We start from the raw sequence: 20024 nt of genomic DNA, 5'->3' as shown, positions 1-20024 counted from the left end.
AGCTGGGTTGCGGGGAAGAAGGGCACAAGAAGTGGTGAGATTGGAGAACCAGGTAGGGCCTGATCATACTGGGCCATATAGGCCAGTGGAAGCATCGAGGTCTTTATCCTAAAAATAATGGGTCATTACTGAAGCAGGTGGTGACTTGGTTGGATGTGAAGAAGTGGAAACTCACTCTGGCTGCATGTGAAGCCCAGGGTGGAGGGACCAAAGTGGGCTATCCAGGTGAGAAATGATGGCAGGCGATGTTGATGGAGATGGAAAGAAGTAGATGAATTCTAGAGACAGCTAGGAGGGGAAAAATGACTGCTCCTGGTGCGGATGAGACATGAGGGATAAAGGAGAAATGGAGGTGCCAAGGACGGTCTCCAGGTTTCCGGCTTGCAGCGTGGATGCTGACCAGGCTTTTATTCACCGAGATGGGGGCGTGAGCCACAGGAACCACAGCTTGCACCATGTATGTGTGTCTTCCTCCAAGGGCATCTTCAAACCCTGATGATGTTTTCTGTGTGCTTCCCCCTCCAGAGGGCCAAGATCAGTCAGGGGACCAAGACCCCAGAAGAAAAGACGACCAACACCATATCCAAATTTGACAACAATGGGAACAGGGACCGGATGAAACTGACTGATTTTAACTTCCTGATGGTGCTGGGGAAAGGCAGCTTTGGCAAGGTATGGTATGGCTTGGTGGCTGCACCCGCTCCAGAAGAACAGCTAACAAGGCAGGCACATTTGCTGTTCATATGGGGCTTACACTGAGGGAGGAAGTAATAAGTCAATAGGTCTACACTATAGTTCGTAATGAATACCATGAAGGAAATGAACAGAGTGCTGTGCCACAAACAAATCAAGAGGGGACTCACTCAGACTGTCTGAGGAGGTGACATATAAACTGAGACCTGAAGGATGAGAATGAACCAGCTGTGCATTCCAAGGGCTAGGAAAGAATGTTTCCAGCAGGGAGAGCAGCAAGTGCAAAGGTCCTGAGGTGAGGAAGGGCTTGGTGCATCCTAGGTACCACCAGAAGGTGTTGGGGCCAAAATGTCATGAGCAGGGGGAGGTAGTAGGATGTGAGGTTGCAGAGATGGGCGGGGGCCTGATCATGCAAAGCCTCATGAGCTATGATGAGGAGTTTGGATTTTATTCACAGTGCAGTGGGGAGCCATTGAAAGTTTATAAGCAGAGAAGTGACATGATCAGATTTGCCTTTGGAAGAGATCACTCTCGCAGCCAAGAATGGAAACAGTTCCTTTTGAGCAGCAGCACAGTTGAAGGATGACCCTGGCACTCATAGAGTGATTCTGGATGCTTTTATAGATACCAGGAGACGCTGTTTTACTGAAGTTGAGATCGTGTTATAAGTATTCCTGACTTGTGTGGTGTTGTTTTGAGTCTTTTAATCCCTTTGTGTGCCACAAATCTGTCTAGTATCAATCTCATACCACAAACTCAGGTGCACAAAAAATATAAATTTCTTCCACCTCTCTGTACCTTAAGTCAAAAATCTGGGAGTTATCCTTGAGTTTTCCTCACCCTCCCCTTAGCCCAGCCATGTATATTCCGTTGGTGAATCCTGCCAGATTCTCCTCCAAAGTGTGTCATCAATTTACTGACTTCTCTGCATCTTCACTAGTGCGCCACTAATCTAAACCGTGTCTACCACCTGGACCACTGCAGAAACTCCTAACTGCTTTCGCCGCTTCCATTCTTGTTACCTATAATCGATATACTTTCCATTTAGCAGCCGTAGTCATTTTTAAAAACTTACATTGTCAATTCTCTCCCCTGCTTAAAACTGTCCAACGACTCCCCATCACAATTAGAATAAATTCTGTACTACGTCCTCGGCTTACATCGCTCTTGATAATCCGACCCTTGTTCTCTGCTTGGCGACTTCTTTTTCTTCTCTCTGTCATGCACTGTGCTCTGGCCACAGTGGTGTTTCTTGGGGTTTTTGAAACATACAAAGTTCCTTCCTCTGTTTAAGCTTTTGTGATGCTGTTCCCTTTGGTCTTTGCAAGGCTGGCTCCTTCTTGTAATTCTCTTCTCAATTTAGATGTCACCTCTTCTGAGAAGCCTTCCCTGACCACCCACTCAAAGAGCCACACATTCGTTCTCTGTTATATTTAACTCTTTCATAGCACCTGTCACCAGGTGATACTTTCCTTGTTTGTTTATTGGTTGGTCTCTCTTTTTCTTCTATCGAAGCCTCGCAAGAGCAGGAACCTTCTCTGTCGTGTGCACCACTGAACTTCCAGTGCGTGTGGAGTGACTTCCTTCAGGGCCTAGATTGAATGCATTATTTTTCTCTATCTAAGGGTCACAAGGTCATCTGCTGAGATGGAAGAAGGGATCTGAGGTGGTGGTCCAAAGTTTGAAGAACCTCAGCATGGAGTGAGGATAGAGAGTAGGAACGCACACTAAGTTTGCTGAGCAGCTCCGAGGTCCAGAAAGTTAGAGAATGAGCAGTTGGTGATGGAAGTGGTCCACACCTCTGTGTGCTTTTTGCCAGGAACTCTGAGCAACCTGGATGTGGAGATGGAGAAGTCAATGGTGGATTTGAACTAAGGGTGAGGATTAGCGGGACTAGCGAACCAGAAGATTTCAGTAATAAAGGAGTTAAGGATTCTGGGCAGAGGGACGCCCGCTGCAGATCCAGTGGAGTCCGCTTCTAGGGTGCTCAGTAAAAGTGTACTGAACAAATGAATAAAAGTGGTATCTAGAGTGGGCCGGGAAGGAAATCAAAGCAGGAAGAGAGTCATAACCTGGGTGGGAAAGGAGTCTAGAGGCCTAGGCTCACAAGCAAATGGATAAGATCAAGAGATTTAAAATGCTAGGAAGGGGCCGGTCCCGTGGCTTAGCGGTTAAGTGCTCACGCTCCGCTGCTGGCGGCCCGGGTTCGGATCCCCGGCTCGCCCTGATGCACCACTGCTCCGGCCATGCTGAGGCCGCGTCCCACGTACAGCAACTAGAAGGATGTGCAACTATGACATATAACTATCTATTGGGGCTTTGGGGAAAAAAAATAAATAAATAAAATGAAAAAAAATAAAATAAAATGCTAGGAAGAATACAAGCATTTAGATTTCAAAGCTGGAGTGGTTTCCGTGATGACAATGAAGAAAGCGGCCTAAATGAAGAAGAGGTTCTAATAAGCTGAGGCTGTCGGGGAATTTAAAAAATTACATTATATTTTTAATAAGCATGTATTCCAGTGGTTCATAATTAAAATTATATTAAAAGGGTAAACATTGAGAAGTCTCGCTCCCACCCAAGTTCACATCTTTCTCTGCCCCCTCGCTGCTACTGCCCTCCGTATATAAACACTGTTAATTTAATTTGCATCTTTCCAGTTTCCCTATGCTAATTTGAAAAGTATAAATATGTGTTTTTATTCTTGTCCTTGTTACCTCAAAAGTTTTCATACTATACACATAGTTCTCTGCACCTTTTTGATCACTTAGCAATATAGGTTAGAGAGTTTTTGAATGAGGAATGGAAGTTCTGGAGGGTCTTATGGAAAGGATTGGGGTTAGGAGGTGGGTGAAGAAATGGGACAGTGGGTCACTGGGGAGCAGTGAGGGAATGAGAGCAAATAGATCATATGTTTCCATGGAAACTGTTATAATAATTGAGAGCTCTGTTCCAGACTGGGAATGTGGCATCAAATACATCACAGATGAAAATAACAGTATGTCATGAAAGCAAAATGGAATAACAGAAACCCCTGTGATCCTTTAAAGCATAGAGTCATCCTTTGCAACTCCAGTTTTGGTAACTATGGTTTTAATGTGGTTTTATATTCGAATGCCTACTTTTTAACTTTTTGCAATTTTGTTAGGTACATCCATCAAGCCCCTTAAACAGACGAACACAACAGAGTAGTCGCTCTCCCCCTTCCAGACAGAGATGGCAGAGATTGACCTTTGGGGTAATCCGTTTACACCTCCCCTCCCCCAGGCCCACTATACCCAGGTCTGGCCCTGAAAAACACACTCTTCAGCATGATAATAATTTATGGAGCAACTAGGGAGTGACAAGCAGTTCGCTAAGACCTGTGAACATGAAACAAGGGAGAAAGCAAATGGGAAGGCCATTGAGTTCCAAACAAGTGAGCCTGTTTCAAACACTTTAAAAAGAAGAGCAGTTTGGAGAGTTTGCTTTCCCGAACAGGTGAGAGTGTTCACCTGGAGGGGTTGTCTTACCAGAGCAGGGGCTCTTGGCGTGTCTGGCTTCCTTGGAGATAGACGCCTTCTAGAACTTTCATTACAGAACATTCGAATGTATTATTCATTTATTATTTAATGTCTATTTTATGGTTTTATCCTTCACTATCTATTTTTTATGATTTCTTGAACCTTTGACTTCAGCTTTGCCAACCACCACACTTTTTAGGAATGTAACCTCTGTGGTTGTCGAGTGATGGCTGGAATTAAAATTGTGCCCCAGATATATAAACTGGGCAGATACGGACTGTCCAGATTCATTATACAAGTGGACCTCATAAATAAACACAGCAAGTATCTGAGGAAGTATAGACACAGCACAAATACAACTCTGTACATTATAAACTTGACTGCTCTAACCCTAAAGTGCTGCCATAATAAGCATCCATTAAATCTGTAATTAATGCTGTTATTGCTTGCCTTCTGAGATTTCAGATGTGTTCGTGGTAATGATTTGTAGGATCCAAATCTTTAAAAAAAGTTATACTGGAAGTTTGAATGGGGGCTTTCTTATTCTTTTATACCTCTGACTCTTGCCTATGGAGGGTACTGTGCTAATGGGGGCGGGGGGAGGCAGGTATACGCCAGGGTGGACATAGATCTAAAATAAGAGTTCAAACCCAACAGCACAAGAGTTCAAACCCAACAGCACAAAAGTCTATGTAAGAGATCTATCATGGAAACTGATTGGTAATAGAAAAAAATGAAGATAGCCCAAGTGTTCCTCAATAGTGTGAAAGTTAAATATATAATGGTGTATCCATGATACATTCAAAAGAATGAGGTCTCTCTCTGTCTTCTCTCTCTCTCTCTCATCTCTATCTGTCTGTCTGTCATCATGGAAAGACGTCCATGACATAATACAAAGGAAAAATAGAAGCAAATCACAGAACATTATGATTGGTAATGGAAAATAAACTGAACATAGAATAATTCTCTTTATATAATGTACTCATGGTCCCTCCTCTCATTAAACTTTTCTTCCAGCAATTTATTGTGAAAAATTTTAAAAACACAGAAAAGCTGAAAGAATTATACAGTGAACGTCCATAATACCAAAGACCTAGATTCTACAATTAGCAATTGACTGTATTTGCCTTATCACATATCTATCCATCTATCTGTCCCTCCATCAACCCATTTTTTAATGCATTTCAAAGCAAGTTTCAGACATTGGTATACTTTACCCCTAAACTCTTCAGCATGCATATCCTTTAACCAGAATTCAATGTTTGTTTTTGATAATTTTTAAGGTAGAATTTACATACAACAAAATGCACAAATATGTTATTCTGAGTTTTGAAAAATGCATACTTTAAAATCCAATGAGAGTGTAGACATTAATCAGAAAATCACACTCACAGATGTAAAGTACAACTGTGATGTTTGCTGTGGGCTGTGAGAGCCTGTGGGAGTGGGATCGGCCCTCATTGAAGGCAGTGAAGGCTTCCTGAGCAAGGGGCCCTTGAACTGTATCTAAAGGATGAGTTAACTGTGCAAAGAGGGGAGGGAGTAAATGGAAATCTTGGAATGTCTCCTCTTCCTAACCCTACCCCCAAAGCCAGGCTTGGTTGAGCTGTGTGGTAGCCAAGCACCTAAGCTCCTATATTAGTCAGAGTAGATTCAGCTGCTGCAACAAATGGAGCCCCCCCCCAAATGTGTACTGGCTCAGACACAATAGCAGTTTAATTTTCGTTCATGTAACAGTCCAAAATGGTTGCTCCTGGCCTCACCCACTCTCTGCAAACGGTGATGGAGGGACTCAGGTTCCTTCCATCTTATGTGGCTCCATTAATCCCTGCGGCCTTGTTTTTGTCTACATTCAGAGGGCGGAGGGGACGATGAGTACAGAGGAGGCACGAACTGCTTCTTAAAAGTCTTGGTTTGGAAGTGGCACCCACTGCCTCTGCCTGCACACTATTAGGGACAGTTTAGTCACATGGGCACGCCTCAGTGCAAGGGAGGCTGGGAGAACAATTTTGGTGGAAAGCTAGTGGTCTCAGCCACTCTCCCTGCTTTTCAGCTCTGGCTGGAATTTTTCTTGGGGACACAAAATATCTTCTGACTCTTCCCTTTAGAATCCCCAATTTATCATGCCCCACAAACAAAGAACTTCAAGCTCCTCTTCTCGGTGACATTTCCTTGTGTTCAAATCATGGAGCACGCCAGGTGTTAGTGCTGTTTTTCCTGAAGCATAGCATAAGCCAAGAATAAATCAGGTAGGAAGAAGTCAGCAGCTTATGAAATTAAAAGGAAAAAGTGGAAGGTCTTTAGAAACCGAATGCCTAGGTATTACATTCAGCTCTTCAAAAAGTCTCATCCAGGTCTGTTGCTCTGTATGCATCTAAGATGCTCTGAAATCAAAAGCAAAGAGGTGAGAGACAATTCCGTTAAGCCTCCTCTTCTAGTGCTTGACTTTCTTAGAATAATGCCCAAGAGCTCGATGACATCACGTGCCTGAGTGTCACTAAGGAGGCCTTTGAGGGTTAGGCAGTGGCCCCTTCCACTAAGGCACCCCTAGAGTCTCAGCACTTGAGTGCCTCTCTCCAAGGTGCTGATGCTAGCTCCTTGTGCTCAAAATTCAGACTGTACAACAGGGTTGAGTATAGCCTTGGCCAAGTTTCCCAAATATTAGTTATTCATGCACCTGTTTATTTGTTGCCATGTGCATACTTCCTTTATACTATCTTAAATATTTTTCTTTAAATTGATTTAGCTGACCTCCTTTTCTTCTTCTCAGCATTGCCCTAAGCAATAATATATGTGAAATCACAGCCTTGATATACCAGCTATATATTTATTTTAACATGTTTTAGGAGAATTTATTAAAAAAAAAATCTTGTCCTTGTACTGCTGATGGTACAAGTACTATATTTTGTGAAAAACTGTCTTAAGATCTTACACTCACATGACAATTTGGCATTTCAATTATCCTTGTATTTATAAGCATGTGAGGTCTTTTGCTACATTTCTTTTGTGTATCTGAAAGGTAGAGAAAGTCTGTGTTCTTCCCTGTCCCCCATATCCTTTCCTTTAGATGAGCATGCTCAACATTTCCTGTACCCTTAAAAATCTTTCCTGTGATCTTGCACCTCCCTTCTCCGTCCTTTACTCACTGAATATATCCAGAGAATCATTCTGCTCTTTTGGGGTTTGCTGCCTCCACTTCCTCCCCACCCACCCATATCCTTTTGCATTATGACTTCTACCCCCAGCCACTTCTGAAACACCTATTTCCCAGGTTATCAGTGATCTACTAGCTCCTAACTGTCCAGATCTGAGCATGAGGCGTGCTGGCTGCTGATGACAGTAGAGGGCAGGCCTGAGGGAAAGGAGTTGGGACTGAGATTGGAGCCCACACCCCATTGCAGGGAGAAGTCATCACTTTTATAATAACTGTCCACTGACAGGCACAACTAAGGATTTTTTCATTCAGGAACTATTTATGAAGCATCTGCTATGTGCCAGGCACTCTTCTAGGTGCAGAGGAAATGTCCATGAACAAAATAGACAAAAATATCTGCTCTCATGTATATTCCAGCCATGATGATGATGAGGATACCACCTAACGTTCTGAGTCCTTACTACGTCCCAGGCTCTGTTGTAAACGCTTTATATGTATTGGCTCACACTTAGGCTATGATGTAGCTACTATTAGCACCATTTTACAGATGAGGACATGAGATGCAGAAACTTGAAATAACTTGCTAAAGTCACACAGCTAGTCAGTGGCATTTAACAGACCAAGTTTGGTTCTTGGGCTCTCGATTGCTTGATACTTAACATTTGCCTTCCTGGTCTCAACAATGGTCACCTCACTATATCACAAACATATTCTAGGAGATTCACTGTTCCCTTCCCTTATTTTCTCATTTCCCCCTCTCTTCTTTTTCCTTCTAAGTGTAAGCAGATTTTTCATGCCTTGTTTTTACTCTGTCATTAGACAAACTGCATGCCCATAGTGATGGAAGGCTCCAGATTTTCTGTTCTCCCTTTTCACTCTGTGCCTGTCAATCACCTATCCATGTGCAAACATGCATTGGAACTGTGAGCCATCAGCAAGGATTCCTGAGAGGGCTCATGAGAGTGGACTTCACTCTTCTAGACTCTGCCCTTCTCACCTCCTCTGCAGGCTTCAGCTCGTGGGATCCTCCAAGTCTTGGAAGCATCTCAAGGGTGTGCATTAACTGCTCAGCTGGTTCCTTTTCAACTCTCAACCTCCATTTCTTCTAACCCTTACCCACTCTATCACCCTTCCCTACCCTCTTTAATTCCACTCATCCCATTCTCCTTGCCTCCAACTTTTAATGAGCTCATACTAACTGCCAGGGACAATGCTGTGGGTTTACACACATTTCGTCATATTAATTCTCGCTACAGCTCTGCAAGGTTGTAACTGATTTTAACCCTATTATATCTTTATGGGAATTATCAGTCAGAGAGATTGAGTGACCTCCCCAAGACCACACAGCTGAAAGGAGACAGGACCAGGTTTTGTGATTCCAGCTGACTCTTTCCATCTCTAACAGCACTCTTCTCTACTTTGGGGTCCACTCATCTCCACCAAAATGCATCTTTTCTTTTTTGAAATAGCAGTTTCAAAACTGCTACAGAACTGCGTAATAACATTTATGAATTCCTCCTTCCACCAGGAAAAACAAAGTTAAAAATTATATCTTATGCCTGCATTGGTATAAGGACAAATATATTAATATTATATGTTAAAGCATTTTCTTCAACCTAAAAGTTCACTTTTTTCTTGTGATTTTAAAAGAAATTAAAATGCTTTCATGAGCCCCTGAAAAGATGGTGGCCCCCAGCTCTGTGCCTAGTGTGCTTGGTGGAGTCGCCGTGGTTGCTAGGACCAGCACCCCAACAGTGCATCCCTCCGCATCTTCCAAACTTGTCACCCTGAAAGCCACCGGGGTGCTTAACTAGCGTGCACTGTGGGTTTGGGCACAAGAGAACAATCCAGGGCTCCAAGCCCCAGACTACAGCGCATTGTGCTGGAACCCAGGGTAGCACTGAATTTACACGGGAAAAAATTGCCTAAGGAGATTAAAAAGGCAGTTTAGTTCATACCAGTAACAAAGGCCTTTTCTCATCTTGGAGCTCCTGTTGTGGGAGTCTATCCTAATTTTAATCTCATTAGTGGTGTGGATTCACATGCACACATATATGTACATACATTAGACATGTTTATATAATCCTACAGACAAAAGCACTTCCCTTTGCTTCACCCTGCTCTGCTATCTTCCTGCACCATATGGTGAATTCCTTTATCTTATGGTTCACAGATAGCTCAAAGTCTTTGCTACCTGTTCCCTTAATCCTCTTCCAGAGAACCTTTTGACATTTGCTGTCTGATCTTGGATTTCTGCCTTCTCTTTGGTTCTATCCCAATTATGGCACCTGCCTCCCAGCCCCCAGTCTTTCATATGCAATTCTGATTGCAGTGTATTTTTGCCAACTCATCTTCCCAAATCATTGTGAGGCCCTTCTGCTTTCCAGGTTCTTCCAGGTCTCTCCTCAGTGAAGTGACTTACTGCTTTTCTGTAGCCCCTGCATTCACTCCTCGGAAGATAGCAAATTACAGAACAAGAAAGTATAAGGGTCCATTTTCCCCAACAAAATTAGTGATATCAAGGGAAATAAAATACCTGGAATTCAAGTTTTACAACCCTCTGCCCTGCTGCTGGTAGACTGTCAAGGCAAAGTGAATAAAGTGGGTATTTATTGGAAAGACGTGGCATGTTTCTGTGTCTCTCACAACACCCAAAGGCAGGAAATGCAGCTGGAATGAGAAAGCTTCCGGGAAGCCAACTGCTGTTGTCTCCATCTTGGGGGCCCCCAACCTGTCATCCCCGCTTCTTGCTTACATCTCTCTCTGTGGATGTGCATCAGCACCACCTCCCTCAGCCTTATGTCGCTTCTCAATTCTCAAGTCCAGAACATCCTAGAATTCTGAAATCCCAGGAATGAGAAGCTGATGGCCAGTATGGGTCAAGGATCCATACGCTCCAATTAGCTGTGGCCAAGGGGGAGAGGTCACTTTTCCAGCCACCCGTCAGTTAGGACGACAGGAGCAGACTCTCTGAAAAGCAGATGTGGAATGGGTAGTTTCTCTAAGAGAAGGAAGAAAATAACTGGCCTGTCTGGTACCAAAGTGGGAGTTTCCTTTAAGACTATATTCTTTAAAACATTGCCTCGCTCTTTGGGAAAAATAATACAAAGTTAGTCCTCTCATTGATGGGCCAGATAGAGCCTATTAACATGGAAACTCTGTCTCAGGTGATAACTCACGGCCACTGGTCCAATTATTGTGCTGTCAGAGTTCCTGCTCCCCTCCGCGTATCCATCTCCACCGCGTCTTTATGTGCTGCTGCAGAATTCACAGTCCTGTTAAGATGAATCCCTGGTTACTAACAGCATAACCCATCATCTTTTTTACAACAAACATAATAGCAGAAACCTATAGATTATAATCGTCCAGCACCCATGGTAAATATTTTGGATGTACACATGTGGATGGTTAATATGATTAAATATGCCGTGGTTTGTTTCAATCCCCTCCTCGCCACCCAGTTATGTGTTGACCTCACTGAAAACCACTGCAGAGATTGATAATGTATTTTGAGCATTGAGAACTCATCTAAGTGTTTTATACGCATCGTTCATTTAATTTTCACAATGATCTCATGAGGTGGGTGCTATGATTGTCTCCATTTGACAGATGAGGAAACAGATTCAATGAGGTGAGAGACTTACAGAGTCATGCAGCCGTGGATGCAGCGTCAAACCCAGGGATTCTGGCTCCCGAGTGCATAACCATGATGCCACACAGCCTCTGCTGCACTCCTTTGTTCCACTCCTGCCTTGGAGAAAGCCCATTCTCTATTGTTTGTAATACCAACAACAGAGGGAGGCTTGTGTGCCCAGGGCAGATCAGATTATAGAGAAACAGCTTCCTCTGTGCAACCTAATTGTTGAGACGCCAAACCCTTAAGGGTTTCATTGCATTTTCTTTTGGTAAAAGGCATCAATTATTGGTTGTTTTTTTCCCCCTGGGAACCATCTAAAAGGCGGTCAAATTAAATCTGCTTTTATTTTAACCATCTAGCTTTGTCAAATATAACGTATGATTCAAAGAAAATTGACTAAGCGTACATGTCACCAACACTGATTTTGGCTCAGAAGAACACTTCAATAACTCAAATTGATACCTATCAATTTTATCATATCAATTCTATTGATATATTAGAATTGATACAGCCCAGAGTGTTGAAATAGTAGCTCTTTTGCATTTCTTATTACATCCCAATCAAATAATTAAACATTTCTTATTAAACCCAACTAAACACCTTCATTTAAAACACAGGGGCTAGGCGTTTCAGGTTTAAATCTCCTTATTCCGTCTCCTCCTCCTTCCCAACAGTCATTGTGAGTCATTCCCCTCATGGGTGTAGTGACATTTGCTTAATAATAGCAAGTCCACAAGAGCCTGAGATGAGTAGGCTAAAAGGACCTCCATTCTAAACTTCACTTCACACTTCCATTGGCTTTCTCTGCTAGTGAACAAAAATTCAACTTAATTAAATCTAAGATGTGACATGGCATCATTTTAAAAGGCTTCAATCTTAGTAACACCTGTCAACCTGACCTCTGATCTGAAAACTCAGCTTTTCTATCACACAGATCCATGCCTCCCCCATTATCAACGTCCCCCGCTAGAGTTCATCATCATACAATTGATGAACCTACATTGACACATCATTATCACCCAAAGTCCACAGTTTACATTAGAGTTCATTCTTGGTCTTGTCCATCCTATGGGTTTGGACAAATGTGTAATGACATGTATCCACCATTATAGTATCATACAGAGTAGTTTCACTGCCCTAAAAATCCTCTGCGCTCTGCCTATTCATCCCTTCCTCTTCGCTACCCCCTAGCAACCACTGATCTTTTTACTGTCTCCATGGTTTTGCCTTTTCCAGAATGTCATATAGTTGGAATCATACGGTATGTAACCATATAGAGAGATTTGTTTTAAATACAGAAAGCCTTACATAATAAATCATGAAATAACCAAGTTGTGTCATCTGAGTTGATCTGTATGCTGAGTATCACCGCTCTTATTTTTGTCTAGCCAACTTGAAGATTGTATCCACAAAGTGATTCAGTCCTACCCAGATCCGTACTATTAACTCCCAATTAGCGTCTTTTCCCCACTATACCACTTTTCAATTTTTCCTGAAGTACTTCTTCAATTAGCAAGTCTACCCAGTTGCCTTCTCCAAAACAAGCTATTAGAAGCCCGAAATCATTTCTAGACTGCTAACTTCCGTTTTGCTGCTGGAGGCAAATTCATTTGATTCCCCCAAACCACGTGATTTCATATTCCATTAATGTGAAATGGACACCATCAAAAATAAAATTTAAACACACACATCTGTGGATATATACACTCAGAAAATTTGATCCAAAGTTTGAACGCTAAGAATACACTTTGTAGAATCAAAGTTAAGGCCTTCAAGATAACCTAGAACATGTTAGGACATCTCCATGTCTGGTGAAAGTTGAAAGTTGGGAGACCCTCAAAAAGGTTAACAATTCACCAACCATGATGAATACAGTGTATTGAGTTTTTCCTGTATGTTAAGCTCTTAACATGCCTTGTATCATTGAATCATCATCATGGCCCTATGAACTGGTGGACTCATCTACATTTTACCCCCACATCCAGTAAGATCTCCTGGTTGGAATGTTTCTGCCCTTCATTCCAGGCCTCTGGTTATCAAGGATTGGGCAGCTTAAGCCAACTCTTCATCCCTGACCCAGTCTGAAGGAGGGCTTTGGCAAATCTCTATGTCAGAAAAGACGAGTCTGTGAGGGCCTGGAAACCAGGGTATATAGTCCCTTCTGTATTTGCAATTTTAGAAGTTGACAAATGGTCTGCTGCTTCCACAGGAAAGTCCTTTCCGTACTGAGCATCTCACTCCCCACAAGAGAGTCCTCTTAGCCTCTTCTAGAGGGCTTGTGCCCAGCCCCACCTCTAAGCACAGACAGTACGACCTTGCCTTTCATTCTGGCTTTGCATAAGGATCTCCTGGGATATAGATTTTGCAGAAATTTTGCTTTGGTTCACTTCTGCCTTTCTCTTTCTCTCATCTGGAGAATGTGGGAGAGAACCCTTATACCCACAGAAGGAGTTGGAACGTTCCTCTTGTTCTCCCATAATTATGCTTTCACTTTAACAATATGGCTTGCTGTGTGCTGGGCACTGAGGTTTACAGGCATTATGTCACTTGCTCTCACAACAACCCTGTGAGGGAGGAACTATCATTCTGCCCCTTTTATGGATGAGGGAACTGAGACTCAGAGAGGTTGAGTAACTTGCCCAAGATCAAACAGCAAGCACACGGTAGAGTCAGGCTTTGAGATCATGATTACAGAGCTGAACTTGTACCTACTATGATTTTACAATTCTAATTAGATATAAACTTCCAGCTCCTCAGACTCTGTTGGTATCATAATCTCATTCTTATATAGAAGAGCTTGTCAGGATACCTGCCATGTTGTAAAGATAAGGATGCTGAAGCTAACCTTCATTTTGTAACCTGGCCTCACTCAGATTTCTCTCAAAATCCTACTCCTGAGTGGGTGAACACCCTTGGAAGTGTGGGTGGTCAGTAAACAGTGTTTCCTGGGCATCAGCATCCTGATGGCCTCTTGCCAACTTACCACCCCACCCTCCCCCATGGCAGGTCAGGCCTGGCACAGAAAGGCCCAGATATTTAGAAGATTCTGATTTAATTGGTCTGGAGTATGGCCCAAGCATCAGCTTCTAAAAGTTCCTCAGGGAATTCTAATGTGCAACCTGGAGAAACAGGAGTTCAGTGCAAGCAGGCAAGGCAAACCCAAGGAAAGGATAGGGGAGGGAAGGAGACCATATCTGCCTTAAAACTTAGAGCTGAGCTGATCTAAAGTCCCCTCTGCAGGTCTTCAGAGGGACTGGGTGCAACCCAAGCAGGAGACAGCCCCAGAGAGCAGGGAGACCCTCAAAGAGATGGAATCCTAAAATAGAGGAGGATACACACCTTGCAGTAGATCAGCACCCCAGTCCTGCACCCAGCCTTGTCCGTTAGTCCACTCCCTAGCATGGTGGGCGTAGGAGAAGAGGAGGAAGAGAGGGGTTCACCATCCCACTGGGCCTACAGTGTACACACATGGCTTTAACTTGTGTCTCTATGCTTCTCCCACGTTGACCTCAGCTCACTGCACCTTTCTGATCCTTTTCTCTGAAATTGGTATTTGGGGATACTATAAGCCCCAAGTGTATCTCTATTTTAGATGCACCATCTGAGTTCATCACGTTGGAATCTCTTCCCAATCCCTGAGTGTTAGTCGAGCTTGCAGGCTCCAACAGTGCTCGATGATTTGGTCCTCTCCCTCTCCTCGTCCTCTGCCGACCTTGTTGTAGGGATGTCATGAAGCACACCATCCACTGTAGCACTGCATGTTCAAGATCCATGCAAGACATTTTTTTAGACCTAAGTTCTAGGGAAAGCTTATTTTTCTCCTCGAAAAGTGATTGTCCTTATAGAAAATATGAGCTTTTGTTATGTTTCATGCATCTCTGGTTGCCTGGGCCTCTAGGAAGCTGAGAGTACACACACGTACCCACTGTATGTATTATATATATACACACATATATATACATATATACACATATACATACATATATACAATAGGTATACATACACACTATGTGCTATGTAATCATTTTAACCAGTTTTATTAAAGTGTAATTTACATACCATAAAATCCACTTGTTTATGTTATATAATTTTGAATGCTACCTCATATTCTTTTTGAAATATGGGTTGGATATAGTCATATATAAATTAAACAATGCTGAAGCCTGAGTAACTGGAGATCTTTGGTGACCTAGATCTAGGGTGTTTTAACTACTTCCCCCCCACTCAGATCTTGTCATTCATTTATTCAACAAATACTTACTGAGTGTCTACTACGTGCTGGGTGTTGGGGATACAACAGTGAACAAGTCAAACCAAATAGCTGCTGTCGTGGAGCTTCCATTCTAGGGAGGGAGGAAAATAAACAAATAGAGATTAATATACTGCCAGGTGTGGTAAGTGCTGTGAAGAAAAACAAAAAGAAGAAGGGGATGGGGAGAAATAAAGGGGGCTGTAGTTTTAGAGACGGTGGTCAGGGTGGGCCTCTGCAAGGAAGTCACACTGAATGAAGTAAGGGAGCAAACTATTGAGCATATCTGGGGGAAGAGTCCTGCAGGCAGGACACATAGGGCGCAGCAATCCCAAGACGTGGGATTTAGTCCTAAGTGTAGTGGGAAGATAGAAGAAGATCCTAGGAAGGTTGAGTGATCCTAGGAATCTTGAGTTTTAAAGCATTGTTGGGGTCTGTGGAGAACAGAGTGTACGTGGAGGTTGGGAGCAAATAGATTGGAAGCAGAGAATTAGTTAGGAGACAGTTGCAGGAGCCCAGGTTAGAGACCATGGGCCTTAGGCCAGGAAGGAGGGTGGATGTGGCATATGTTTCGAATGTAGAGCTGACAAAACTTGCTGATGCGTTGGATGAGAGATGCAAGAGAAAGGAGTTGAGGGAGGCTCAATTTGGCTTTGGACTTTTGGCAGGTGTCTGTTGAAGTTGGGTGAGTGAGGAGTGGGGCCTTGGTCCCTAACTATCTCTGCCCTCTCACATTAGTCAGCAAATAGACACACAGTTCCCTCGGGGCAAATCTCCTTAGCCAGTTGAGAACTGGACATTGGTGCCGGTGTACAAGGATCACAAGCGATCCCCTTTGTTGTTCTCTGAAAAGGTGAAATTGCTGATAACCACTGTAGTGGGTAGACTTGTCTCCTCTCAAAATACATGTTCCAGTTCTAACTGCTGGGAACTGTGAATGCAGCCTTATTTAGACATAGGGTCTTTGCAAGTTAAGATGAGGTCATACTGGATTAGGGTGGGCCCCAATCCGATGACTGGTGTCCTTACAAGAAGAAGAAGTTTGGACACAGACACAGAGACTCAGGGAAGAACACCATGTGAAGACGAAGGCAGAGATTAGAGTGACCTGTCTTCAAGCCAAGGAGCACCAACGATTGCTGGCAGCCACCAGAAGCTGAGGGAGAGGTATGGAACAGAGTCTCCCTCAGAGCCTCTAGAAGGAACCAGCCCTGCCAACACCTTGATTTCAGACTTCTGGTCTTCAGAACCATGAGAGAATAAATTCTTGTTGTTTTATGCCACCCAGTTTCTGGTTCCTTCTTCTGGCACCCTTGGAAGCTAGTACATCCAGAGGTATTGATGACTCATCATTTGCCTGGCATGGTGCTGAGTTAAGGTGTGTACTTTGCACACGTTATTCCACAAAGTTCCCTCAGTACCATCAAAAGCTAAGTGTTGTTGGTATCCCTATTTTACAGATGAGAAAATTAAGACTCAGGAAAGTTAAGTGAATTTCCCAAGGTCACACAGCTAGTATATGGTGGAATTTGGACACTTACCAGGTCTTCTAACTCTCAAGTCGGTGCCCTAACCGTTATGCACACTGTCCCTTGGCCAAGGGCCAAGATTCCAGGCACATTTCGCCATTCGGATTCACCAGTAAAGTTCATCACAACAAACTTTCCAGCCAGGAGTCCCTGGGTTACTTTCCTCCATTGTATCTACCGTCACTGGAGTGCTGCTATTTATCACATCTCTCCCAGAAGGTTCTTGGGTAACAGATGTGGCTTGGAATTTGATAAGAACGTCACTTCAACACATCCCCTCAGTCTGTTTGGAATCCTCACCCTGGAGATGGAGGGACAGCTGAGCAAACAGCCCACGCCCTCTTTGTTGGTATGAACTCAAGAGGAAGCTCCAGGAACTGCCTGAGACAATTAATAAAAGATCGTTGCCACTTAAAGGAACATTTTAGAACCCGGCCTTTGCCATTGCCGGTGCTATGGCTGTTTTTCTGCCGTTTCTCTCTCCCATGCCAATGCTTCGGGGCACAGGTGGAGGAAGTAAGGTCTTCTCAAGCCACTGAATGCTTAGAAGCAGGGTCACATCTGCTCTGTTTGTGGGCGCGTCACCAGTGCCTAGCACAGAATTCCCAACAGAACTTGTGGGTCGGAGGGAACTGACATTGTGACTGAAGTACTAACTCAGCCCTCACTCATCTCGCCAAGTAAATGAAGGGTTTGTTAGTTGTATAAGAAATGGAGACAGGAAATGCCTGTTCTGTCCTTGGCCATGAATTAGCCCATGGGGTCCCAAGCCTCAACAGGTAGGGTGGGTAGGAAAAGGAGGAGTAAGGCCAGGATCTGGAACCGATTTGAAACACCCCAGCAATAATCTGTGGACAGGGCAGCCTCATAACACAACACTTGGTATCTAGGGCTTGGAGAATCAGATGGGGTGTGGTTAAGGGCATAGATTTAAAGACAGGTGACCTAGGAAGTGTCACTACCTAGTGGAGTGACTTTGGCCAAGTCACCTAACATCTCTAAGAACCCAGCTTCCTGATCTGTAAATTGGGGATAGTAGTGGTACCTACCCTACATGTTGGTGTGGGAGTTAAATGAGACAATGCACAGTGTAAGTAAGAAGTGGCATTGGCCGTCCTGTCAACCCCAAGCCAGCCACCTCCCCTCACGTGCTGACCCTCCCTCCCAACATTGTCTTTTCTTTCCCCAGCACAAACACATTTGTTTTTCTTTTGTGAGGAGGACTAGCCGTGAGCTGACATCTGATGCCAATCCTCTCCCCCCCTTTTTTTTTCTTGAGGAAGATTGGCCCTGAGCTAACATCCGTGGCCATCTTCCTCCACTTTATATGGGACACTGCCACAGCACAGCCTAACAAGTGGTGCATTGGTGTGCACCCGGGATCCGAACCTGCGAACCCCGGGCCGCCAGCAGCGGAGCGCGCGCACCTAACCGCTTGTGCCACCATGCCTGGGCCATCCCCTTTGAACGATACATCACCTTCTCTTTGTCCAGTCACTGCAGTCAGCACCAGCGCTGCTCTGGCTGCTGGTTCTCTCGGATTCTGCAGGAGACAGTCATTTGCTGCATCTCAGTTGGCAGTTGGACCTGGAATTTGAGTTCTGGAGCTTCAGTGCTCACTTCCTACAGTGATTCTAGGATCCAGGCTTTATGGATCCAGGGAGTTTAATCAGAAGGGAGCACAGTTCTCTTCCCTTGGGCAGGAAGATGCCTCCCCCATCTCCACCTGGCTAGTCCTCTTGATACTTCAGGTCTCAGCTTAACTGTCAGTTCCTCAGAGGGTCATTTGCTGACCCACCAGATCAGGTTAAGTCCTCGGTGTAAACACTTGCAGAGCACCATGCACTTCTCTGTCAGGGGTTTAATCATGACTGAATTAGGTATTATTTGTGCTGGAGTGTAAGCTTCGTGAGGGCAGGGCCTTGTCATTCTGCCTCCCCAGTGCCTATTTTAGTGCCTAGCACAACCTAGACACTTAATGTTTACTGAATGAATGGATGCACTGGCCAGCCTTCCAGGTCCTGGATTAGACTAGGAAAGGTGATACATTTGGAAGGCAGAATGAATTCCATCTCTGTTGGCCCTCTCAATTGAAGCCTTTGTTATAAAAAAATTGATTGAAAAGAGTGTGCATAACCAAACTCAAGAATTAAACAAGCCAAGGTAACAGGACCACACCTGATAACACTGGGTTGCATTAGTGTATATATGAACGTACATGTCCATCCTGCATAACAAGTCCTCCCCAGACTCAGAGGTTTCAAACAACAATCATGTGTTATCTCTCCTGGTCCCTGTGGGTCAGGAAATTGGGAATGCTCGCTGGTTGGTTGTGGTTCGGGGTTTCTCTTACAGTGGCTGGAGCTGGGACAGTGTGGCCCCAATTTGTGCTGTCTGAGCACCAAGCTGTTCATGTAGTCTCAGGGCTTCTCCACAGGATCTCATTCTGTGGTCTTACCAGCAGAGTGGTCTCAGGGCTCCAAAGGTAGGCGTCCCAAGAGAAACTGACAGAAGCTACTGCCTCAGCTGTCACGCAGGATCACTTCTATTATGTTTTCTGTTCGTTGAGGCAGTCACAAAGGCCTGCCTGGGTTTAAGCGGAGAGGGCATAGACTCTGCCTCTTGATTGAGGAGTATTAAATGTTTGTAGACATGTTTTTTTTTAATTGAGGTAACATTGCTTTACAACATTATATGAGTTTCAGGTGTACATCATTATTATTTCGATTTCTGAGTAGATTACATCATGTTCACCACCCAAAAACTAATCACCATCCATCACCACACGCATGTGCGTAATCATCCCTTTCACCCTCCTCCCTCCCCTCTTCCCATCTGGTAACCACCAATCCAATCTCTGTCTCTATGTGTTTGTTTGTTGTTGTTGTTGTTGTCGTCTTCTACTTATGAGTGAGATCACACAGTATTTGACTTTCTCTGTCTGACTTATTTCACTTAGCCTAATACCCTCAAGGTCCATCCATGTTGTCCCAAATGGCAAGATTTCATCTTTTTTTATAGCTAAATAGTATTACATTGTGTATATACACCACATCTTCTTTGATGGGCACTTAGGTTGTTTCCAAGTTTTGGCTATTGTGAATAATGCAGCAGTGAACAAGGGGGGTGCATATATCTTTACACATTTGTGTTTTTGTGTTCTTTGGGTAAATACCCAGCAGTGGAATAGTTGGATCGTATGGTAGTTCTATTCTTAATTTTTTGAGGAGTCTTCATACTGTTTTCCATAGTGGCTGCA

At 43.9% G+C, this 20024-nt stretch overlaps 1 protein-coding gene across 3 annotated transcripts in view; it reads left to right on the top strand.

Annotated features, from left to right (window-relative positions):
* The window catches only part of PRKCB (protein kinase C beta), a 309251-nt gene that overhangs the window by 226343 nt on the left and 62884 nt on the right, over positions 1-20024 (top strand). For all 3 annotated transcript variants that reach the window (XM_058569841.1, XM_058569842.1, XM_058569840.1), the window contains exon 9: positions 526-672. In XM_058569841.1, the coding sequence (XP_058425824.1) occupies positions 526-672 (147 nt within the window). The remainder of the gene's footprint in view (positions 1-525; positions 673-20024) is intronic.

Source organism: Diceros bicornis, chromosome 26, assembly GCF_020826845.1.
Source record: "Diceros bicornis minor isolate mBicDic1 chromosome 26, mDicBic1.mat.cur, whole genome shotgun sequence".
Lineage (NCBI taxonomy): Eukaryota > Metazoa > Chordata > Mammalia > Perissodactyla > Rhinocerotidae > Diceros > Diceros bicornis.
The sequence above is the reverse complement of the archived record's forward strand: the minus strand, read 5'-3'. Positions and strand labels throughout refer to the sequence as shown.